General features: G+C 46.8%; 1 protein-coding gene across 1 annotated transcript in view; it reads left to right on the top strand.

The window, feature by feature from the left end:
• The window catches only part of LOC140428703 (uncharacterized), a 36,446-nt gene that overhangs the window by 14,293 nt on the left and 1,479 nt on the right, over window positions 1–20,674 (top strand). Inside the window, exons 2-8 of the mRNA XM_072515434.1 lie at window positions 247–504; window positions 4,077–4,189; window positions 5,324–5,543; window positions 8,436–8,573; window positions 11,736–11,873; window positions 14,770–14,907; window positions 17,325–17,462. Of these exons, the coding sequence (XP_072371535.1) occupies window positions 247–504; window positions 4,077–4,189; window positions 5,324–5,543; window positions 8,436–8,573; window positions 11,736–11,873; window positions 14,770–14,907; window positions 17,325–17,462 (1,143 nt within the window). The remainder of the gene's footprint in view (window positions 1–246; window positions 505–4,076; window positions 4,190–5,323; window positions 5,544–8,435; window positions 8,574–11,735; window positions 11,874–14,769; window positions 14,908–17,324; window positions 17,463–20,674) is intronic.

Here is a 20,674-nt window from a genome sequence, read left to right as displayed (position 1 = left end):
CAGGCCCAGCTGATACATTTTCTCTCTCTCTGCTCCATCAGTTCCTTTCAAAATTCCCAAAACCGCATCCTTCCATATTCCACATTTACCTCCATAGCCAGAGGCACTGCAATTAAACTTAATGTGAAACAATTTAGACATTTCCCAAGAATGGGTTAAGGTACCAAATAAATGGCAATCTAATCTGTATTTTAAATTAAGAAGTGAACCAGTCCTCATTGGCAAATAATTATTTCTGTTTCTCAGTTCCCGTCAGGTTCATCCGTGTCCATTTGATTCGTGTGAGAAGTACAGAAATCTCATTTACCTGGAAGGTGAAGAACGCACAGGCTGGCGTCAGTTACAAAGTCACTCTCTTCCGTGATGCTGTGAAAATGTTCACCATTGCAACTTCTCTAAAAAAGGCAGTGTTCAGGCGACTGCTGCCTGATGTGAAATATCAGGTTGTTGTATCGGTGGAAAGTTGCACACAACAGCGGACAATACAAGTAACAGTCCGGACACGTAAGTCTTCAACATTAGCGCTTGAATGACAAAATATGACTCGTTTTCCTGATTTATTCCTGCCTTATCCTTGTTAATCATCAGTCAACTGTGAAAAAGTGGAGGACTTGCCGCTGGCTCAGGTAGATTATGCATGCGTTTCCTGCTCCTCATGATAGTTTGCCAATGTTATGGGTCATGATGTGGAGATGCCGGCATTGGACTGGGGTGAGCACAGTAACAAGTCTTACAACACCAGGTTAAAGTCCAACAGGTTTGTTTCGAATCACTAGCTTTCGGAGCACTGCTCCTGAAGGGCAGCACAGTAGCATTGTGGATAGCACAATTGCTTCACAGCTCCAGGGTCCCAGGTTCGATTCCGGCTTGGGTCACTGTCTGTGCGGAGTCTGCACATCCTCCTTGTGTGTGCGTGGGTTTCCTCCGGTTGCTCCGGTTTCCTCCCACAGTCCAAAGATGTGCAGGTTAGGTGGATTGGCCATGATAAATTGCCCTTAGTGTCCAAAATTGCCCTTAGTGTTTGGTGGGGTTACTGGGTTATGGGGCTAGGGTGGAGGTGTGGACCTTGGGTAGGGTGCTCTTTCCGGGAGCCGGTGCAGACTCGATGGGCCGAATGGCCTCCTTCTGCACTGTAAATTCTATGATAATCTATGAAACCTGTTGGACTTTAACCTGGCGCTGTAGGACTTCTTACAATGTTATGGGTGGTCTGCGATTCTCCGAACTCAAAAGCTACAAATAGCTGAATCAACACACCGTTCATTCTACTGGAAATTAATGCTCATGGGACTTCCTGGGTCTAACCCCCCCCCCCCCCCCCCCCCCGCCGTCAGATTCCAAGCGTGCTGTATTGCTAGAAGCAGCACAGTCCTTGATTAATTCTATAGTTTTCAAGCTCTCAGATCCCAAGTTGAGTGGCACCCGACCAGTTTCCTCTTCATTTGCCTCATTGGTGTGTTCAATTATTTTCAACAGTGCTGATGTTCTGCGCTGGAAGGCTCGATCCCCTTCCAGCTGCCTCTTAAGCTTTCAGCATTCATTCACCCATTGCTTGCCTGTGACTTTCCCGAAATGGCGTTTGATGTTTGGTGGGACAATGGACTGTTTCCACCGATGCCTGGGATGGTGGGGACTATCTTATGGAAGGGGTGGGGAGGGCGGGAAGGTTGGACAGCCTGGGCCTGTATCCATTGGAGGTTAGCGGATTGAGAGGCTGAGAGGCAGTCGTACTGAAAAAAACAAGATCCTTGGGTGAGGGTGGATCCTGTGGCGGGGGGGGGGGTACACAGTTTAAAAATAAGGGGGTCTCCCATTGAAGACAAAGTCAAGAAGAATTTAATAATAATAATCACTCACTGTCACAAGTAGGCTTCATTGAAGTTACTGTGAAAAGCCCCTAGTTGCCATATTCCGGCGCCTGTTCGGGGAGGCTGGTACGGGAATTGAACCCGCGCTGCTGGCATTGGTCTGCATTACAAGCCAGCTGTTTAGCCCACTGTGCTAAACCAGCCTCTTACAGATACTACACTTGATCTGAGCCAAAAGGCCGAGAAACGGCAATGAAGTTACTGTGAAAAGCCCCTATTTATTTATCCAGAGAGCCGGGAGTCTTTGGAACTCACTTCCCCAGAGGTAGGGTTACTTATAGAATAGAAACCATTGAATCCCTACAGCGGGGAAGGAGGTTGAATGGCATATTCGTATGTATGTATGTGTGTATGTACATATGTGCGTATGTATATGTGTTTGTATGTACACGTTTGCATGTATATATTTGTATGTACATATGCTCGTATATATGTGTATGTATGTACATATGTTTGTATGTATATATATGTTTGTATGTACATATGTTCGTATGTATATATGTTTGTATGTAATCAGTGGTAAAGGCAATCCATTTGTAGTCGGGTTGACGATGGTGGTTTTCATGTTCCCCAGAAAGTAAAGCCATTTTAGTGCAGTGGCAGTCAGAGTCAGATAAATGATCCCTCTGGAGTTCCAACCTGACCAAAACTGAAATTCTGTTGTGTGGAGACAACGCTGCCGCCACATGTACAGGAAGCACATGAGAGTTGTGGCAGTGAGCTTATGGTTGACGCTGCCACAACCAGCCTGGTGTGACTCAGGTGCCCGACTCTGGTATGGCAGTTCCTGCTGCATTTGTTTTGGAGGAAGTCAGCGCACTGAGAAAGTGATGCACCTACTGAAGTAGATGGAGGGTGAGCATCTCACTAGTTGGGAGCTGCCCGATTTGAGGTGGATGGTGGGTTCGACCAGTGGGTATGATGGTCCTTCCTACGGAACGGAACAGCCCATAGCACCTGCACTCTGTGTCAATTGATCTGGGCTTAACACTCGTAACCGCTGTCTCCTGTGTTGCGTTAACCCAGCGAAACTGGACTGTCCTCTCCAGAACGTTATAGAGACCCTGGGCTGCCCAAATATCAGGGGCTCCCTCTCAACCTCATTAGTTAAGTTCAAAGGAAAGCAAAGCACTATGTTTGGCGTCGGCTTAGCTTGAGAATTTCCAGAAAGATAACACATTTAGACTTCAGTCCACCTTTGATCCCCACTCTAGATTTTATCTCACGGTTTACAACCTTAACCTTCATCCCTCCCGGGGATATCCACAAGGCAGTGAAGCTATTCACCCAGAGCTGGGAGTTTGGTCAGTGAGTGCCGTGACATGTCCACATATTGGTAACTAGCCTGGCCGCTGCTCGTCTGGGGGGCCAAACCTCCTCCGAGCTCCTCTGCAGCTTCAGCCTGGGACTCGAGGGACGTAATTTCTGTGTGCCTATGTGGAGGAGCAGCTGAGGACTTGCTGATGGAGAGGCTATGTACTGACAGGGACAGGCTTACATATTTGACTCTCTTTTTCACATTGTTGCTAGCCAGGGGTGTGACCAGGAAATGAGAACGAGCACACAAAAGCCAAAAAAGCATGCTCACTCTCTTCAACGAATGGGCACTACACCAGTGTCATAATTTGAAGGCCTTGAGTTCAATCGATGCTCCACCCCTTGAAAAGTGGCAAACTCGAGGAGAACGCCGCATGCTGTATCCACGGCAACAGGCCAATGCCGGAACCCCGCCCCACGATGCTCCGTCCCCGACCGGCCGAGTTCCCGATGGCCTGGGACTCTCATGGTCTCATCCATCGGGAACTCAACGTGGCAGCTAAGGACTCAGTCCAGGGCTGCTCCAGTCAGGGGAGGGCTGATCCGCGAGCAGGGGGGGGGGGGGGCATTATTCGGGGCTGGGGGCACTGTAGGGGGGGGGGGGGGGGCGGTCCGGTGAGCGCGAGCCCCGTTTTCACACCGGCATGGGGACTTAGTCTCCCAAACTGAGATTCCAGCCGAGTTTCCAGAATGTTTTCACTTTGATAAAAACTTACTTGCATCAACCTTGTGAAAAAGGGTTTTTCAATTATTCTTAATTTCGCCCCTAGGAAGCCATGATGCACAGTCTCGATCGCTGCGGCCACACAATAATAACAGGAATAATGGGAATATTGTATGTTATGTACACTTTGCATTTTACTCAACATGCTTTCGCCCCACTTTCCAAAGGTGCCCGTGTGCTTAAAGCCAGAACCAGGATCAGAAACAGACCTTTCTTAAATGAATATCGAGATCGAAGAAGCCGAAGATACAGAAACTTTGTAAAGGATTTCATTGAAGATGTAAGCCGCTTTTCATTTTTAGCTAGTGTATGTGGAAAGAATGAAATAATGATTAATTGAGAAGAGAGATGGACCCAATATGTATTTGTTCTTGTCGCTGTAAAAGAATGATGAGCCATTATTTGTGTTGCCCAGATGAAATGATGATGAGTACTCCATGTATTGAAATGCTCTGGTTATTCTCTCCTCCCATATTAATAATGTGGAGATGCCGGCGTTGGACTGGGGTGAGGACAGTAAGAAGTCTTACAACACCAGGTTAAAGTCCAACGGGTTTGTTTCAAACACTAGCTTTCGGAGCACTGCTCCTTCCTCAGGTGAATGAAGAGGTAGGTTCCAGAAACATATATATAGACAAAGTCAAAGATGCAAGACAATGCTTTGAATGCGAGCATTTGCAGGTAATTAAGTCTTTACAGATCCAGAGAGAGGGGTAATCCCATGTTAAAGAGGTGTGAATTGTCTCAAACCAGGACAGTTGGTAGGATTTCGTAAACCCAGGCCAGATGGTGGGGGATGAATGTAAAGCACCATGAATCCAAGGTTCCGGTTGAGGCCGTACTCATGTGTGCGGTATTTCTGTTTGCCGAACAGAAAGTTATAGCCAAGTTCTGAACACATGAGTGCGGCCTCAACTAGGACCAGGGATTCATGTCGCATTACATTCACCCCCACCACCTGGCCTGCGAAATCCTACCAACTGTCCTGGCTTGAGACAATTCACACCTCTTTAACCTGGGGTTAATCCTCTCTCTGGATCTGTAAAGACTTAATTACCTGCAAATGCTCACATTCAAAGCATTGTCTTGCATCTTTGACTTTGTCTATATATATGTTTCTGGAACATACCTCTTCATTCGCCTGAGGAAGGAGCAGTGCTCCGAAAGCTATAGATTTGAAACAAATCAGTTGGACTTTATCCTGGTGTTGTAAGACTTCTTACTGTGCCCATATTAATGGGCACTGAGGGCTGGGGCCTACCACACATCTCATATGTGGCAGGTGGGGAAAGGCATGGCCAGCAGCAATTCTGTCAACGGCAAGGGAAGGAAACTTGAGGTTGGGAGGGAGCAGAACAGCAGAGGAAAATCTGGGTCCAATCTTTAGTCACTGACTAATTATGTTTCCTTTCAGTTGGTCAGCAGATTATCCCAAAGATTGAAACTTTTATACCAGCTGTTCAGACTGAGAATTGTTATAAATCGTCTGACTCCAGGGAGTGTGAAAATAGATTTTGACATTGTGATGTCAACGGATGAAAATGTCACTTTGAGCGAAACTAGAGAAACATTTGCCGAATCCTTAAACAAGAGTACACAGTTCGACATTGATCTTGGAAACACGACTATAGCAGGTAAGGACAAGGACATTTCAACCAATGTAAAATGGCAGCAGATATATCCAGGTGGTACAATATAACATAAGAACAAAGAGTAGCATTGGAACAGGCTCTTCGGCCCTCCAAGCCTCTACCATTCATGATACCACCCTTGGCCAAAACTCTCAGCACTTCCTATCTCTCTGTTTCTTTGCCTCTTCCTTTATGTCCAACCCTTTTCTGTTGCCCCATCATTAGTTGCTGTGCCATCACCTATTGAAGTGATTCCACTTTGGAATTTCCACCTAAAGTTTCCCTCCCCATCCACCTCCCCCTTGTCCAGGTTATTTAAAACAGCCCATTAAACCCAATTCTGATGAAGTTTTGATCACCTCACCTAACATCTCCTTCTTTGCGTCTGTATCCTATTTTGTCTGAATGTGCCTCTGTGAAATACAAATGAACAAAGACCAATACAGCACAGGAACAGGCCCTTCGGCCCTCCAAACCTGCACCTATCATATGTCCTATCTAGACCAACCGCCTGTATCCTTCTATACCCTGTCTGTTCATGTCCAGATAAGTCTTAAAGGTCGCTAATATATAGGCCTCAACCACCTCACTTGGCAGTCATTCCAGGCCACCATCACCCTCTGTGTAAAAAACTCCCCCACTCATCTCCACTGAACCTGTCCCCCCTCATTTAAACTTGTGGACCCTTGTAATTTTCAATTCCACCCTGGGAAAAAGCCTCCAACTGTTCACCCTATCTATACCCCTAATCATTTTATAAATTTCTATCAGGCCCCCCCTCAGTCTCTGACGCAGACACGGGGAGGACAGGCAGATTCTACACAGACAGTGGCCCAAGCCGGGATTCAAACCTAGGACCCTGGAGCTGTGAAACAACTGTGCTAACCACTGTGCTACCGTGCTGCTCCAATCTATATGCAGTTTAAAGTTACCCATAACCCCAGGTGTTCAGTTACCACATTCATCTCTAATTTCCTGTCTAATGCTATTCCCAACATTACCACTGCAGTTTGGTGGTCGTAAACCACCCCTACAAATGTTTTTTGCCCCTTGATATTTCTTAACTCGACCCAGACAGATTCCACATCATCTGTACTAATATTTTCCCTCAATATTGTATCAATATCTTCTTTAATCAACAATGCAACTCCACCACCTTTTCCTTTCTGTCTGTCCTTCCTAAAAACAAAATAGCCCTCAATGTTTAATTCCCATCCTTGGTCACCTTGGAGTTATGTCTCTGTAATCCCAACTACATCCCAACTAGGGGCTGGTTTAGCACAGTGGGCTAAACAGCTGGTTAAATATTGCAGAACAAGGCAGCAGCGCGGGTTCAATTCCCATACCAGCCTCCCCGAACAGGCGCCGGAATGTGGCGACTAGGGGCTTTTCACAGTAACTTCATTGAAGCCTACTTGTGACAATAAGCTATTATTATTATATCATATCCCTTTGCCTCCATTGGTGCAACAAATTCATCCATTTTATTTTGAATGCTCCGCGCGCTCAGGTACAAAACCTTAAGGCTGGTCCTTTTAATAGACCTTGTCCTGCCCTTACTATGTTTTAGTGTTATTATCTGATACAGGCCCTTGATTTCTCTGCCTATCACTTTTTCTATTCTCCTTTCTGTCTTTTTCTCTTGTTCTTGATTCCTCCTGCTCTGAATCCTTACATAGGTTGACATCTCCCTGCCATATTAATTTAAACACTCCACAACCACTCTAGCAAGTATCCCCCAACCAGTCCTGGTCCTGCCCAGGTAACCCGTTCAGTTTGTTCCCTTTACGTTAAGCATTACTCCAGTTTCCATTATGTTAAACATGACTCTAATCAGTGGGGAGTTTTCCCCTGATTCCCAGCGAGCCAATTTTGCTTGGGCTCCTTAATTCCATGCTTAGTCAAATGCAGCCTTGATGTGAAGGATGGTTATTCTCATGCCACCTCTGGAATTCAGCTCTTGTCCCCACATTTGGACTGAAGCTGAGTGACTCTGGGAGAATCCAAATTGAGCATCAGTGAGTAACTTATTGCTGAGCAAATGCCACTAGATGGCAGTGTCCACAGCACCTTCCATCATTTTGCTGATGAAATTTTTAAAAATGAAATGAAAATCGCTTATTGTCAAAAGTAGGCTTCAAATTAAATTACTGTGAAAAGCCTCTAGACGCCACAATCTAGATTAAACTGATGGGTGGGGTGGGTGGGGGGGTAAAGAGGGGACCATTACCTGGATTAAAGCTGTTGTGCTTTTTTGGGGCAGGACACACATGATCAGGCAGATGCCAGTGTTGTAGCTGTACTGGAACAGTAACATGGTTGGACTGCGTCGAGATCTGGAGCACAACTCTCCAGCACTCTGTACTACTGGAATGTGGTCAGGTCCCATATTATTTGCCGAATGCAATGCCTTCCTCCCTTTCATGATATTATGTGGAATGAATCGAATTGACTGAAATCTGACATCTACAACAATCAGGACCTCAGGAAGATGCTGAGATGGCACTCTGTACTTTTGGTTAAAGATGGTTGCAAGTCTTTTGCACTGACGTGCTCGTCTCCCCCAACATTGAGAATTGGGGCATGTTGTGACACTTGCTCCTCTGGTGAGCTGATCAATTGTCCATCATCTTTCACATGTCAGGACTGCCATTTACTGAACTGAGTAACCTATTCCTGTTCTTGTACTGTCAGGAAAGTTGCAACAGTAAAAATAGAAAGATCAGGTGATAAAGTGGGGGTGATTGAACGAATACGCCTTCTCTTATATTCTGAATAAGAATGGTGCTATCAGTCCATATTGGATTGAGGCTGAGCAGACTTGGTCTTTATTGAAACATACTAATTCTTTAATTAATTTTGAGAAAATAATTTGCCTTTCCCTTTTCATTGCAGACAGAGACAGCTGCCAGTCAGGGCTGAATGACTGTTCAGTTAATGGAACTTGTATAAGACAGAATGCAACCTACACCTGTCAGTGTAATGCTGGGTTCAACGATACAAGCCCCAGTGTACCTGGAAGGATATGTGAAGGTAGGACAGAGCCTGAGTTTAATATTGATTTTAATCATTGGGTTTGTATTAATTCCAGGAGGCACGGATTAAAGGGCCAAACTGACTTCATCATAGCATTTACAGAGCACAAGGAAGTCATTCGGCCCATCAAGTCTGCACCGGCTCTTGGAAAGAGCACCCTACCCAGGCCAATACCTCCACCCTATCCCCGTAACCCCACACAAACCTTTTTGGACACTAAGTATAATTTAGCATGGCCAATCCACCTAACCTGATAGAATCATAGAATCCTTACCGGGCAGAAGGAGGCCATTCGGCCCATCGAGTCTGTACCAACCCCTCTTGAAGAAAACTACCTAGGCCCATGCCCTCACCTTAACCCTGTAACCCAGTAACCCAACTTAGCCTTTTGGACATTAAGGGCAATTTAGCATGGCCATACACCTAACCTGGACATCTTTGGACTGTGGGAGGAAACCGGAGTCCAGAGGAAACCCACGCAGACACGGGGAGAATGTGCAAACTCCACACAGCCACCAAGGTCGGAATTGACCCCGGGTCCCAGGCGCTGAGAAGCAGCAGTGCTAACCACTGTGCCACCAAGCCGCCCAACATGTCAGGACAGTTTTGGTTCATCCCAAAACTGAAAATAAAGTCGCTACTGCGGCACACAAAGCAAGCGTCTCGGCCCAGGACTATCGGGAACTGCTGGTCCAGGTCTGGGAGCTAAATTTAGAGGTCTTGCTAATGAACCCAGCTGGGCTGGCCTCTACCTTATTACACGGTAAGTTGTACTCGATGTAGCCCATGGAGAGATCAATCAGCGACCCCCCATGGTCTTCATGCAGTTTATCACATCCATCCCCCACTCAAGTCCAGATCATCCCCTCTGCTGTCGAGGCGGCACGGCTTCATATGTCACTTGGCACAAGGCCTCAAGTCAGCCGCATGTTGAGCCGAATTGAAGAGGCGTGAAGCAGACTGGAGATCGTCGCTTCCTTGACGAGTGCCGGAGGGCACAGATGAAGACTCATACTTTGTGTTGACCTTTGACAGAGGATCAGTCTCCTCAGTCTCCATTTCAGATACCGAGTCTTCACCTTCGGAGGAAGTGACCCTCGGGACTCCCACAGGCTGAGTCTCTAAACCCGAGATGGCCGCAGCGGGTGTCAAAGGTGTTGTCTCTGCGGGAGTCGATTTGACTGGAGTGAGTTCCCTGCTTCTCAGGTGGTCAATGTGTTTCTTTACGGTCTTACCTCGGACTTTAACCTTGTGGGACCAATCTTTCCCAGCACGACTCCTGGGATCCATTGAGATCCATCTCCAAAGTTCTGCACATGGACGACATTCCCTGTTCTAAAAACCCTTTCAGGTGTTCTGTTGTCGTCGTTCCTTTCTTGGGTCTCCTGCTTTAACTCCGTCTTCCTCCCAAGTTGGGAAACAGCAGGCTGAGCCTGGTGAACAGTTGTCACCCCATTAATAATTCCGCTGGTACGTCTCCCGCCATCGTGTGCGTAGTGATTCTATAATCCAAGCCAATTTCATACCCAGCGAACCAGCTGCTTCTTCATTCCGGCTTGGGATGTTTGAACTGCCCGTTCGAACCAACCATTAGACGATGGATGGTCCAGCACCATTCGGATGTGTTTGATGCCGCTCGACTTCATAAATGCTTGAAATTCTCCACTGGTAAAGTGGATACCATTATCGGACCCCTGGTATGTCGTGGGTACAGGAACTTTTTAAAAAAATGTTTTTATTTATTTATAAATTTAGAGTACCCAATTCATTTTTTCCAATTAAGGGGCAATCCTCCTATCCTGCACATCTTTGGGTTGTGGGGACGAAACATGCTTGAATCCACTTTGTGGATATTGGCAAGGTATCCCGGAAGTTTAATGTCATGATGACTTCTTCCAATACCGGCAGAGGGGCCAAACTTGTGGGCAATGGAAGGTGAGTCAGGGCAGCCATGTTGGCGATGTATGTCCCTGGAATGGGTGCTCAAAACAATATTCATAAGTTGCTAGCCCAACATTTGAACTGAGGCAAGTGGATGGGGCTTTGGAGGGGGGGTGGGGGGGGGGGGGTCGCTCTGTCCTCTTTAAATAGACCCAGTAGGGGCTTATGGTCTGTTATGATTGTCTCAAATGTTGGCTGTAGACATACGGACAAAATGTTGTCACCCCAAAAATGACAGCCAATCTCTCTTTCTTGATTTGGGAAGAGCATCTTTCCACATATGCCAAGATTCTGTATGTGACTGCTGTAGGTCTCTCTGTACCATCGTCCCATCGATTGGAAAGGACTGCCCTTACTCCATATGGAGAGGCATTGCACGTTAACACCAGGTCTCTCTTGGGGCCATGATGAGCTCGGATGTTTGAAGATAGTAACTGCTGTTTTACCTTCACAAAGACTTCTTCCTTCAATGTCTGCCACGGCCACCTCTGGTGTTTTTTTAACAGTGTTTGCAGGGGTGACAATAAAGTGGCCAAGTTTAGGATAAATTTCCCGCAGTAATTTACGTGACCACGGAACAATTTTTATTCTGTTGTCTTAGTCAAGGGTCAGTACCTCTTTGATGGCCTTAACTCCTCCACGCAACGTAGAACTTTTCTATCGACTTGGTACCCTACGTAAGTCACCTCGCCTGCCTGGAATACATGATTTCCCCATTTGAGATGGACGCCTGTGTCTGAAAGCATCTCAAGACCTCCTCCAGGTTTTCTAGGTACTCTTTTTCTGTGGCTCCTGCAATTAGTACATCATCCAAATATACTGCCACTTCAGATAACCCTTGGAGAATATGCTCCATTACACGTTGAAAGATGTCACATGACAATGAAACTCCAAAGGGCCGACATGTGTGTTTGCATAAACCCTCATGGCCTTTGATCACCATGTACTTTCTGGACAACTCGTCTAGTTCTAACTGGAAGTAGGCATAGCTCATGTCCAGTTTGGTGAAGAATTGACCTCTCACAGTTTGTCATCGAGGCCCTCTATGCGTGACATAGGGTACAACTCCCAGCTGGGTAGGCCTCAACACAGGAAATTGTATTCTACGAAACCCATGGGGGGAACAATCGCTGATCTCCCGTGGTCATTGTGAGGGTTGTCACGGGGTTAAAATAACTTTTACAACAAGTGACAGTTTCGACCGAATTCTTGTTTCAGACATTGACGAGTGTGAGATTGGGGACCACTCATGCTCTGAATTAGCTGTCTGCACGAACACTCCAGGAAGTTTCTCGTGTCGTTGTTCTGAAGGAACTATAGATACCAATCCAGCAAACCCAGGAACACAGTGCGCAGGTAAAGATCAGAGCTGTTTAAACCAGGAGTGGTGAGATACTGAGGAATGTGAATATGTTTCAACACAAATCTAGGTGATATTAATATGTGAATGTTTTACATGTTTAACTTACATTAACCTTACCACAATTTTAAAGCTCCATTGCCTGTTTAAACTAGATAGATGAATGACTTGTTAAACTAATAGAGGAATGTCAGGAGGAATATTATAAAATGATAGACATTTTCAAGGAAGAGACATTCATCCATAATATTTGTGCTGGCTCTTTGAAAGATTCGCCAATTAGTCTCATTGGCCAGCCCTTTACCCAGTCCCATGAAGTAGCTTCCTGTTTGATTATATAACTATCTCCTGGTTTTTCAAACATTTTTTCAGGGGATTAGACCTGACTGGTAGGCTCAGCATTTATTTCCTTTGAGGAGGTGGTGGTTTCGAAGAGGCTACTCAGAATCCTGTGCTTAATCCTTGTCACTAGTGTAATAAATCTAGGAAGCGCAAAGAAAAGGGATAATCTGCATTATGCACAGTTGTAGGGGATGTGGTAAAGGTGCTAAGAGGGAGGAAGTTCTGGGAAGTTGATCCGTCTTTGTGAAGGAATGGCGATATAGTTCCAAGTGGTCTGCTTTGTCCTGGATAGTATTGAGCTTTTTTGGTGCTGTTGGAGCTGCACTCTCTAGAAGATCTACTACACACAGTCAATACCAGCGCTCTCCGCAGTAACTCCAAAATACCTTTTTCCCCCATTCATCTTAGGTTGCATTGTTCTCACACCTCTTTGAAATGCAAATCCTTCCAAATATAAAATATTTCAAGTTTCTGTTTTGTCTCTGTTTTTGAGTCAATAAAATGTAACACATTCTTTTCTGTTTACCCATGGAAACCCTGTAAGTGACAAATATTTTCTGACACCTCTGACTTCCCTTTGATGTTCAAACAACCTCTCAACGTATATAAAAACGCAAATGTTAGATCGGTCCTACTCACTTGTACCTCAAACCAATCATAATATCTAATTGCAAATGGACAAACCTATCACCTCTATCACTCCCACACACGCACACACACGTGCATACATGGAGTTAAAAGTCTAATGATGACCACAAATCTATTGTTGCTTGTCGTATAAATCCACCTGGTTCATCAATGTTCTTTAGGGAAGGAAATCTGCCAAACCTGCCTGGTCTGACCTACATGTGACTCCAGACTCAGGGCAATGCAGTTGTCTCTTAAATATCTGGTGAAAATTACCCAGCAAACCACTCAGCTGAAGGGCAAGTATAACACACACATACACACACACACACACACACTCACACTGCACATGGACATGAACTGTTTTAGTATTTGCTTCAGCAAGAGGCATTGAACATTAGCAAACATCCCAACTTCTGACATTGCAATAGAGGGAAGGCCTCCTTTCCTTATGGGAATCGCTGGCTAGGTCAGCATTTATTGCCCCCATCCCTATTTGCCCTTGAGAAGGTGGTGCTGAAGATGGTTGGGCTTAGAATGCCACCTGAGGAATGGCTGCAGCGATGCCATGAATCTGAGATAATTGGCCTTCAACAATCACAACCATTTTGACCCATGGAATTCATCACTTGTGTCTGTTATGATTCTTTGGAAGGCCCCCCAAGTCTTTGGTGATATCTATTTAGCAAAGAAACAGATTTTGATTTGATTTGATTTGATTTATTGTCACATGTATCGAAGTACAGTGAAAAGTATTTTTCTGTGGCCGAGGGAACGTACACAGTACGTACATAGTAGATAAAAGAAGAATCAACAGAGAACATTGACAAATGGTACATCGCCAAAGCAGTGATTGGTTACAGTGCAGAACAAGGGGCCAAACAAAGCAAATACATGAGCAAGAGCAGCATAGGGCATCATGAATAGTGTTCTTACAGGGAATAGATCAGTCTGAGGGGGAGTCGTTGAGGAGTCTTGTAGCTGCGGGGAAGAAGCTGTTCCTATGTCTGGATGTGCGGGTCTGGATGTACCTTCTGCCTGATAGAAGGGTTTGGAAGAAGGCAATGCCTGGGTAGGCGGGGTCTCTGATAATGCTGTTGCCTTCCTGAGACAGGAAGTATGAAGTACATGTGAATTAACAGGTAAACCATGGGCGGCCACACCATACTACACAGTAGGTGACAGGTGTGACCAAAATAGATTCCATGGATTTTTCAACAACCAACACAAACATTTGTCACATTGCGAGTCAACCAGTCTCAGTGAAACTCAATTTCACTCACAAGGATTTCCAATCTTAATTTTCAAAGATCCCACCTTGGCATTCTCTCCAAACGTTGTTCCCAGTTTGAATCGTGCCTCCCGAGGTTCCGTTGCCCTGAATTCCAGAATGCACTCAAATATAACCTTAGAAGCACAATTTCAGCCCTGTGGCCAAGCCAAGCAGAAAATTACTGCTCCAAAGGGATAACTTTGCTCGAACGTCTCAGAGCAACAGAGTCGCCAAAATTCAGCTTCCTACTTGGACGTCCAGAGCTTCTCCTGAACCTAATTCGCTCAATGCCTGATCCTTGCAACCCTTTTCTCTAACTGGAGCCTGTTTCGATGCCCCTTTCTTTGAATGACACTTAACTGCACTTGTTTCTATTCCCTGTCTTTCTCTCTTCCCTGGGACTCTTCTTCAATCCTCCCCGTCTCTTTCTGCAACTGGTCACCTGAACTGGGATTTTGCCTTTCTTTTTCTGCCCAAGTGCACAGGACCTAGTGGTGCAACATCTCAACAGGTCTGGCAGCCTTGGTGGAGAGAGAAACAGAGTTAACGCTTCAAATTGATTATGGCACTTCATCAGAACACCATTTCTAATCATTGGGTGGAAGTAACTTTTACTCCAAGTGACAATTTTGATCTAATTCTTGTTGCAGACATTGACGAGTGTCAGACTAGGAACAACACGTGCTCTGATTTGGCTGCCTGCACGAACACTCCAGGAAAGTTCACATGTAATTGTTTAGGAGGAACTAAAGATACCAATCCAGCAAACCCAGGAACACAGTGCACAGGTAAAGATTTGAGATGCATAAACCAGGATTGGTTGATATTTTTGATATTATCTCGGTGCCCTGTCATCACATCCTTTACAATAGACTTTAACATGCTCCCTACAACTAACGTTGGGCTAATTGGTCTGTCATTCCCGGTTTTCTCCCTCCCTATTTTAAATGGTGGGGTTGCATTTGCCACTCTCCAATCTGCCGGGACTGTTCCAAAATCTACCAGAATTTCGGAAGATGACAATGAACACATCCACTATTTCCATGGCCGCCTCCTTTAGTACCCTGGGATATGCAGATCAGGCCCCGGGAATTTATCTTCCGCGATTCAACGGGACACAACAGTGTCCCGTTTCAGACGTGTACAGCGTTTTGTTGACCTAGGCAGGGAACGCCCCATCGAGGCCTCACTTTAGTCATTTCCTGCACTGGCAAGCTCAGTGAACAGTGCAGGAAAAGTACTCGGGGATCAGGGCAATTTGTAAAGGCTGCCCTGATCCTTCAAATCCCCTCAATGACCCCACGGCCGCCTCACGATCCCCCCCCCCCCCCCCCCCCCACTGCACCCAACATACCTCTTTGTGGGTTTTCAAGCCCCTCCTCACCTCATCTGTTATGGGCAAGGCATCTTGGCCCTGACCCCTGGCACGGACAACCTGGCACCTGGGCACCTTGGTGCTCCCAGCCTAAAATTCTGGCAGTGCCACCTGGACACCCTGGCGGTGCCAGGGTAGCACTGCCAGGATGCCCTGGTGGGAGTTTCAATGTGCCAGGCTTGCAATGCCAAGATGCCCAAGTGCCAGCAGGAATGTTACGGTACCGCGCTACTAATGCATACATGACCACCTGGGGATCTGTAATGGCCCGGGAGATCCCCCCCCCCCCCCCAGGTGCCGTTCTGCCGGTCCATGTTTGCGTCGGCCAGTTGAACAACACCCTGGTATGGTCCCCCAGGCTCGGCTGTTAGGTCCCGGATCCCGAGAGAATCCAGCGCGGACATATTTAAATGAGCCTAATGGCACACTCTAATATTCTAATCTGGTTCTCGCCCAGTGAGGATAAGATCCAGATCGTTACATTTGTTTCAAGAGTCACGAGTCTCGCAAGATTCAACGGGCACATGGTGCCGAGACTTCTAAATCGCCCCCGACTTTCAGTCCCATTCATTTCTCTAGTAATTTTTTTTTTCCCATACTGATTCCCATCAATTCCTTCGCCTCACGAGACCCTTGGTTTCCTGGTATTTCTGGGAGTTATTTGTGCCATCTTCATAGATTATCATAGAATTTACAGTGTTGAAGGAGGCCATTCGGCCCATCGAGTCTGCACCGGCTCTTGGAAAGAGCACCTTACCCAAGGTCAACACTGCCACCCTATCCCCATAACCCAGTAACCCCACACAACACTAAGGACAATTTTGGACACTAAGGGCAATTTATCATGGCCAATCCACCTAACCCGCACATCTTTGGACTGTGGGAGGAAACCGGAGCACCCGGAGGAAACCCACGCACACACGGGGAGGATGTGCAGACTCCGCCCAGGCAGTGACCCAAGCCAGAATCGAACCTGGGACCCTGGAGCTGTGAAGCAATTGTGCTATCCACAAGGCTACCGTGCTTATATAAAGACAGAGCTAATGTTATTGTTCAAATGTTCCATCATTTCCGTGTTCTCCATTATAAATTTCCAGTTTCAAACTCTAAGGGACCTACATTTGTCTTCACAAATCTTTCTCTTTTTCCATACTTATGGAAGTTTTTACAGTCCACTCTGTGTTACATGGTTGGGCTGTTTTTCCTGTTGTGTTTTTGTGCCAGAAAGGAATGTAAAACTGTTGCAATGTGTGCATTCATTGTTTGAATATTAGCCATTGCCTACCCACCGTCATACCTATCACTGAAGATCTATCGTAGCCAATTCACACCTTTGTAATTTCCTCTGTTTAGATTTAGGACCCTGGTTTTGGATCGGGCCTCTTCACTTTCCATCCCAATGAAGAATTATATCATGTTGTGGTCTCTCTTCCATGAAGGAAGATTATTAACAACAAGATTACCAATGAACCCCTTCTCATGGTACAATATCTAATCTAGGATATCATGTTCCCCAGTTGCATCCTCGATGTGCTGGCCTAAAAAAAACAATCTTGCCCTCATTAGATTTGCCCATGATTACTGTAGCAAGGTGACGATGAGCAGTCACAGATAGCTGGCAGCCGGGCCATATGTCCATTCAGGTAAAGGAATTTGTATAAGACTGAACAAACTTACAGCTGTCTCTATAATGCTGAGTTTAGAGATACAAGGATTGATGCGTCTGGAGGTATTTGTGAATATGGGACATGGTGTGAAGTTAACAGGACTTAAAGTCATAAGGTTAATCTTTTACTCCAAGTGACAGTTTTGATTTAATTCTTGTTTCAGACATTGACGAGTGTCAGACTGGGAACAACACGTGCTCTAATTTAGCTGTCTGCACAAACACTCCAGGACATTTCTTGTGTAGATGTTTCCAGGGGATTATAGATAGCAATCCGACAAACCCAGGAACACAGTGCACAGGTAAAGATCAAAACGGTTTAAAGCAGCAGTGATTGCACAGTCTGAAATATTGAAGGCAGTAGACTTTCAGGCAGGGTTGTAATGGGAATGTGGGTGGGGGATGGAGCTTGTTCTTTGCATTGCATTTTGGGGTTAACCCCAATTCTGACAATTTCCCGTGCCATTCTGAAATTCACAAAACCCAGCCGGCCAAAGCAGGAGCAGCTTCTGCAAGATCCAGGTGACCCAGTTGACTGAAGACCATGGCACGGATTCAAAGTCAAACGGTTTAGAGAGTGAAAACCTCGACACCAGCTCCGTTGCAGATATAGAAAGAAAACTATCATTGTAACAAGATAAATACCGCAAATCACTTTAAAATATGAGGGTTAATTTTCTGACTAAATGCACCCAGCAGGTAGATTTTGGAATGGGAGAAGGTCTCGGTGGGGGTAGGAGGGGGGGGTGGGGGGGGAGGCAGAGAATCAAGAGGTCCATATTGTTACCTAGAGCACTACTAAATGTGCAGATGGTAGGACCATGCACTTCTATCTGCTGAAAGCAGTCATAGCTCCTGGGCGGGATTCTCCACTCTCACGCCGAAGTGGCCGCGCCGTCGTGAACGCCGTCGAGGTTCACGACGGCGCGGAACGGCCCCGGTCCCGACCGATTCAGGCCCTGACAATGGGCCAGTATCGGGGCCGCGTCATTTACCCGCGCCAGGCCTTGTCGCCCGCGTAAAAGCGGCGCCACATAGATGACGCGGCCGGCGCCGTATAACGGATGTCATCCGCGCATGCGCGGGTTGGCACGCGTGGTTGCCGACCTGTCCAAATCCGCCCCGCAAGAAGATGGGGGACGGATCTTGCGGGGCCGCGGAAGGAAGGAGGTCCTCCTTCAGAGAGGACGGCCCGACGATCGGTGGGCACCGATCGTGGGCCACCCCACATTGCAGGTGAAGCCCGGTGCAGGATCCCCCCTCGCCCCCCCACAGGCCGCCCCCCCCCAGCGTTCACGCACCGCCCACGACTGCAGCGACCAGGTGTGGATGGCGCCAGGGGGAACCCGCCGTTTTGGCCTGGCCGCTCGGCCCATCCGGGCCTCAGAATAGCGCGGGTGCCGGAGAATCGCCATTTTGGGTGTCTCCGGCGATTCTCCGGCCTGCGGCCTGGGAAACTCGACCGGGCCGTTCCCGCCGCTTGGGAGAATCGCGGGAGGGCTTCGGACCGGTGTCCCCGGAAATTTTGGAGGCCCAGGCGATTCTCCCAACCGGCGTGGGAGTGGAGAATCGCGCCCCCTGTTCTGGGCTTAGTGAAGACTGCGGACCGTGAAGGGAAATATTCATGGATTGCAAGTAAAACTGCCCTGAGGGTCAGAGGAATGGTCTGTGATATCTTTTAGTTTTCTTCTTCAGCTTGATGTGGCTCTTGTTTTCCCTCTCTCTCAGTGATTCAGAGCACTGTACTGTGCTCTTCTTCTTCTTCTTTCCTCAGTTTAAAACCTGCTGCGTCTTGCTGCTACCCCAGATATTTGGTGGTGAGGGGGCTGGGCGGAGACAGTCTGGGGAAGTAGAGGACAGCCCCATGTTGGACGTCTCCTGATGCAGCCCCTGTGCTGGGAAAGTTTCTCAGAGATGAAGGTCGATCGGCTGCCCACTAAACGTAGGTGGACAACCAATCGAAATAATTGAAGGCCTGTTTCGGGTAGTGGCTGAGTGCCCTATCTCCAACAGTTCCAAGTGCATGGAGTGAGATTGTGAGCATTAATTTCCAGTGTTCTCTTACCTGCAGAAGTACAAAACATTCTAACCAATATCCCCTGGGATCAGTTGGTTAATTTGCCTATGTAAGTGTTCATATCAAAAATGTGAGCATGATATTCTGACCATAGATATAATTGCCTATAAATTACACACATGCATATATCCAAATTTCTCAAGTGGTCTCTGTGGTAGTATGCATTAGGGGTCATGTGGGACTGTGAAGCCGTGATGTCATTGGCTGACAGATCCCGGGTCCTGGTTGACCTCTAGCTCCGCCCTGAAGGCGGAGTATAAGAACCAGGAGTTCTCCCCCGCAGGCCAGTCTGTTACTGAACTGCGGGGAACAAGTCACGCTTAATAAAGCCTCATCGACTTCATCTCTATTTGTCTCTCGTGAGTCTTTGTGCGCTACAGTCTCCCACATAAATCTCCCTGCTGAGAGCATTTGGTCAGAAAATCAAGCCTAGTACTTTAACGTGATTTGCTGTATTTATTTTCTTACGATCATCGTTTTCTTCCTGTATCTGTAGTGGAGCTGGGATCATGGTCTTCACACTGCGCTTGACTTGGAACTCGCTCCATTATTTTCAGCCAACTGGGTCACCTGAAGATTGATGTTTGACCTAATTGTGCCTAATGTGGTCAAACATACTCTGCCTTTTGCTCATGCCACCAGATTCATTAAGAGTGTGTGTCCATTCCCTCAGCGGGGGTTCTGACAGTTCTGAACCAGGACTTTAGCAGCTTCCTGGACTCTCTTCATACCTAAAACTGGAATTTTAAAGAAATCTAGGTTTAATAGAAAATGAGCTTCAAACGGTCTACAAAATTCCGAATAAATACAGTGGGCAACTAAGGAGAAAGTTGTTGGGCTGGATTCTCCATCGGCAGGATCCTCCGTTTCTCCGGAAATGCGCTCATGCCAGCGGAATTCCCGAAGGCCGGGGGGGGGGGGTGCGCACAATGGGAAACCCATTGGCCAGCTACTGGGACAGAGAATCCTGCTGTCGGCGGGGGGTGCCACACCAGAAAACAGGTGCGGTGGTACGGAGAACCCCGCCCATTGTCCCAGGGAGAGGTCAAATATGAGACGAGCTACCGCAGCAAGTTGGTTGAGGCAAATGATGCTTTCAAAGTTAAACTTGAAAAGCAGGCGAGAGAATCCTCAAGCACAATGATATGCTGAAAGGCTGAGATGTTTTATGCTGAATAATCTACCCACAAGAGGCCTGACGATCACTTCAAAACTGCTGGGCTAGACCTCAGCCCGTGTTTGTAACATTTGGCCCATTGATGCAATTTGCATGAATAGTGATCACCACACATGATTATGACAATTAGTGCCTCACACACGCTTCCCATAGAAAGAAAAGCTGACCAACCCCTTAATTGCAAATTACCACAAGGATTATGTGTTTCATTTCTTCACACACTCTCTTTCTCGCTTGGGAAATAGGCGCAGGAAGTATTG

The sequence above is a fragment of the Scyliorhinus torazame genome, chromosome 8, assembly GCF_047496885.1.
Source record: "Scyliorhinus torazame isolate Kashiwa2021f chromosome 8, sScyTor2.1, whole genome shotgun sequence".
NCBI lineage: Eukaryota > Metazoa > Chordata > Chondrichthyes > Carcharhiniformes > Scyliorhinidae > Scyliorhinus > Scyliorhinus torazame.
Note: the sequence above shows the minus strand (reverse complement) of the source record. Positions and strands in the feature narration are given on the sequence as shown.